This window comes from Gavialis gangeticus, unplaced genomic scaffold (genome assembly GCF_001723915.1).
Source record: "Gavialis gangeticus isolate Ggan-Ray unplaced genomic scaffold, GavGan_comp1, whole genome shotgun sequence".
In the NCBI taxonomy this organism is placed as follows: Eukaryota; Metazoa; Chordata; order Crocodylia; family Gavialidae; genus Gavialis; species Gavialis gangeticus.
Genome location: NW_017729022.1, coordinates 100,815,192 through 100,819,700, shown reverse-complemented (window position 1 = coordinate 100,819,700; position 4,509 = coordinate 100,815,192). Strand labels below are relative to the sequence as shown.

Genomic DNA, 4,509 nt, shown 5'->3' with positions numbered 1-4,509 from the left:
CTGCCCATTTCATGAGCCTGTCAAGATCCGCCTGGATCACCCCCCTGTCCTCAGGTGTGGATGCTTTACCCCAGAGTTTGGTGTCGTCGGCAAACTTGGCCAGTCTGCTTCTGACACCAACATCATTGATGAAGATGTTAAATAGCATAGGCCTTGAGGGACCCCTCTGGTCACAGTGCACCAAGACAATTGGCTCCCGTCAACCACCACCCTCTGGGTCCTACCGTGGAACCAATTCCCCAACCAGCGGATTGTGGTGAGGTCGAGGGTGTAGTTAGCCAGTTTAGCCAAGAGGTGATCGTGGGATACCAAATCGAAGGCTTTTTTAAAGTCAAGATATACAACGTTGATCTCTTCCCCCTTGTCCAGGTGATAAGTCACCTGGTCATAAAAGGAAACAAGATTGTTCAAGCAAGACCTACCTGCAACAAACCCATGCTGGGTATCCCTCAGGATATTGCCTTCAGCTAGTCTGTTAAGGATGGCCTCCTTGATAATCTTTTCCAAGACCTTCCCCAGGATAGAGGTCAAGCTGATGGGCCTGTAGTTTGCCAGATCTACTTTCCTCCCTTTCTTGAAGACAGGCATGACATTGGTCCTCTTTCAATCATCGGGCACTTCACCAAAGCGCCAAGAGCTCTCAGAGATCCATACCAGGGGCTGAGCTACGATGCTCGCCAGCTTCCTGAGTACCCTTGGCTGACTTGAAGGTATCCAGCTTGTCAAGGTATTCTTTCACAAGGTCAGCTTTGATGGAGGGCAAGGAATCTCCCTCACCTGGGCCTCCTTGACCCATAGTGGGCAGGGCTGTCCCACGGGACTGGTGAAAAACTGATGCAAAGTACCCATTTAGCAAGTTCACTTTTTCCTGGGCGTCAGTTGCCCCATCTCGTTTAGCAGGGGTCCAATGTTGCCCTTGCTTTTCCTCCAGCTCCCCACATATCTAAAAAGGGACTCTTTATTTTCCTTGATATTTATAGCTAGCTGGAGTTCCCTCACAGTCTTGGCTTTCCTGATTTGCTCTTTGCAGGTCCAGAGCAGAGTATTCCTCCTTGGTGGCGGTTCCAGTCCTCCATCCTTTGTAGGTCTTCCTTTTAAGACGCAGGAGGTCCGCCAGTTCCCTGGAGCGCCAAGGGGGCTGCTGTGCCCTTTTGCTGTCTTTCCTCCAAGACTGTATGGACTTTGCTTGCACATCCAGGATTGCTCCTCTGAGGAGCAACCACTCGTCCTGAACTCCCCTCTCCATTGGGTTGTGGCCTTTTTAGGGCCTCTCTGACAAGCCTCCTTAGCTTTGCAAAGTCAGCTTTCCTGAAGTCAAGGACTTCTGTATTACTGACTGACTTGCCAGCTTTACGGCAGATGGTGAGGGTGATCAGCTCATGGTCACTGTCACCCAGCTTCCCTTCAATTGTCAGGTTGCTGATTAGGTCATCCCCGGTTGCCAGTATGAGGTCAAGCAGCGCTTTACCTCTTGTTGGCCCATAGGCTTCCTGCGTCAGATAGAGGTCATCCAAACACGAGAGAAAGCTTTGCGACCACTCGGATTTGGCCAAGCAGTCATCCCACAAGATGTCTGGGTAGTTTAAGTCTCCCATGACAGCTGTACACTGGGATCGTGTGGCCTCAGCCAATTCCCTGGTGAACTTGTGATCAAGGTCTTGACTCTGGGTAGGGGGCCTGTAGTAGACCCCCACCATAGTATCCCCTGTGCCGTGTTCCCCACGGATTTTAACCCAGAGGGTCTCAAGTCGTCCACCATGGGTGCCAATGTCAGCTTGCAGGGACGCGTAGCTTTCCTTGACATAGAGAGCTATGCCCCCGCCCCTTTTGTCCACTCAATCCCTCCTGTACAGGTGATAGCCGTCTATACCTGTGGTCCTGTCATGGGTGGAGTCCCACCAGGTCTCCGTTATCCCGTGACATCATAGTTATTTGCATTTAGCAGAACAAGTTCCTCCTGTTTATTCCCCAGGCTCCTGGCATTTGTGTGTAGACACACAAGTGTCCTGTTGGGGGCCCTTGCCCTGCCTACATTTTGTTCTGGGGCTGGGGTGGGATCCCTTATGTGCCTTGGCCTGCTGGCTTTGCAAGGGCCACTTAGTGGGCCAGCAGCGGCAGTAATCCCCCCAACCCCAGCAGGCTTAATTTAAAGCCCGGTGGAGCAGGTCAGCCAGTCTGGCTGAGAAGAGCCTCCTCCCCAGCAGAGAGAGGTGGAGGCCGTCCCTTCCAAGCAGCTCGGTGCCTCTCTCTCCAAAGAGTGGGCTGTGGTCATGGAAGCCAAAACCTTCCCGATGACACCAGTGCCGCAGTCTTTGGTTGACTGCCTGGATCCTCCTCTCCCTCAGCCCATAGCCCAAGACTGAGAGGATCAAAGAAAACACTACCTGTGCCCCAGACCCTTTAGCCCCGCACCCAAATCCCTGTAGTGCCTCATGACCTGGCTAGGAGCACTCCGAGCCATGTCATTGGTGCCTACGTGGATGAGGAGCATGGGATAGTGATCAGTGGGCTGGAGGAGCTTAGGGATCTTCTCCGCAATGTCTTGGATCCTGGCTCCTGGGAAGCAGCAAACTTCGCAGGCTAAGGGGTCGGGGTGGCAGATAACCCACTTAGTCCCCCTCAGGATGGAGTCTCCCGCAACAAACACTTTGCGTTTAGTCTTGGGGGGGAGCGGGGGCAGTAGCTACAGTGTCATCTGTGTTGCCTGCGGGAGCTAGCAACTCAGCAGGCTCTGCTGGGGCTGCAAGAGGTTTGTTTCTGTTGCGAAGCTCCAGCGGGGCAGGGGCCTTGGTGCGACAGGCCCTAGGGCCCTTGACCACCTTGGTCCAACCCGGTGGCTGGACAGAAGGGGAAGTCCCTGGTTCCTCCCTTGTCCTGGAGGGAGACCGTGGTCTACCCTCTGCCTTCCTGGGGAGAAGGGCCTGGCAGTATGAGTCTATCTCCTGCTCATAGTCCCTGATGGTGTGCAGTCTCTGGACTGTGGCCTGGAGCTCCTCCTGCTGGCACGCCAGAGACTGCAGTAGGGAGCCGACCCCACAAGGGGAGGTGGCCATGCTCCTGGGCCCCAGAGCCTGAAAAAGTGACAGGCAGCCCCCGCAGCCGAGAGCCAGGGGCTCGGTTTGCATGGAGCCCGGAACCATGGGCTCCGTCTTGGTGGCAGTCTCTGAGGTGCCATAGGGGAGAGCTGCAGACCCCGAGGGTTGATTACTTACTCAAGTAGAATAAGAAAGGAACCTGAGCTTGTCTGTCTGACTAGCATCTTTATGATGGCTGTTAATATAACTTTTTCTCTAATAAAAGTTAAAGCATAGTTAATGGAAGGAGAGAGTTTAAAGATGTTTCAACAGTTACAGTCACCAAATTGGTGGAATGGAAATAGTACTACTCAAGTGATGTTGTTGCCATGATTGTTCAGGAAATATGCAAGAGGCAAGAGTTTTTGTGGGTGATATTTTTTATTAGATCAACTTCATGCCAGGGATGGGCACAGACCAGCTTTTATCATCACAGTACCCTTCCTCAGGTTTCACTTGAGGAGTCCTGAGGAAGGGTATCATGATACCTGAAAGCTTGTCTGTGTCCATCCTAGGTATGCACGTAGTGTAACAGAAGATGGCTGCCGCAAGAATTCCTGCCTCTGGAATGGAAATGTCATTTATCGTTAAGGGAAAATTTGAAATATGTTGCTTAAACACATTTTTAGCGGCATTTTTAATTGAGTTTTTCAGGGCTGGAAAAGCTCAAATATAAGCTCAATGACGCACTATTTTTGTCAGTGCGAAGTCTTGAACTACAGTTGCTTTTTGTGTGTGGGATGTTGGGCTTCAACTAATTGTATCTCTCTATATTAAGTTATTTCTGTTTTCTAAGTGAATAATTTTTCTTTACATGCTACAAGGATGAAGTAAGTAAATATTTTATGATCAACCACATTCAGAAATATTAAATCATAAACTGCAAAAGTACTCAGTTGAAAGAACCTGAATATCTGAAATAACAGAAATATCTAAAAGCCAACTGAATTCTGCTTTTTAAGACTGATGTTCCTAACTGAGTAAGCTTACAATACCAGCTTATCAAGTTTTTAGCATTTTTTTTATTTTCCCTGTATTCTACTTCACCTTTTACTTTTCTACAACAAGCCCAATCCTGATTTTTGAACAGGGTCATTCAAAGTTGGGGATAGTAGTTCCTATGGTAATACAGGTTTTTTTCTGCTTTTGTTTTCTTTGTCCCTTTTTGTATTGCTATTGTGTTGCCACTCAGTTTCTACTTTACATTAGTATGCATAGTTTCATAGTTGGTAGGGTCGGAAGGGACCAGAGCAGATCATCAAATCTGACCCCCTGCCATGGCAGGAAAAAGTACTGGGATCAAACAACCTCAGCAAGGTGTTTAGCCTCCTCTTAAAGACCCCCAGGGTAGGGTGTCTAGCCTCCTCTTAAAGACCCCCAGGGTAGGAGCCAGCATCACTTTGCTTGGAAGTTGATTCCAGAGCCTAGCCACCCT

The 4,509-nt window shown here is 49.9% G+C and overlaps 1 protein-coding gene across 4 annotated transcripts in view; it reads left to right on the top strand.

Moving 5' to 3' along the window:
• The window catches only part of PACSIN2 (protein kinase C and casein kinase substrate in neurons 2), a 132,782-nt gene that overhangs the window by 109,842 nt on the left and 18,431 nt on the right, over positions 1–4,509 (top strand). For 2 of the 4 annotated variants that reach the window (XM_019515728.1, XM_019515730.1), the window contains exon 8: positions 3,899–3,904. The exons of the other annotated variants lie outside the window; for them this stretch is intronic. In XM_019515728.1, the coding sequence (XP_019371273.1) occupies positions 3,899–3,904 (6 nt within the window). The remainder of the gene's footprint in view (positions 1–3,898; positions 3,905–4,509) is intronic. 4 annotated transcript variants of the gene reach the window in all.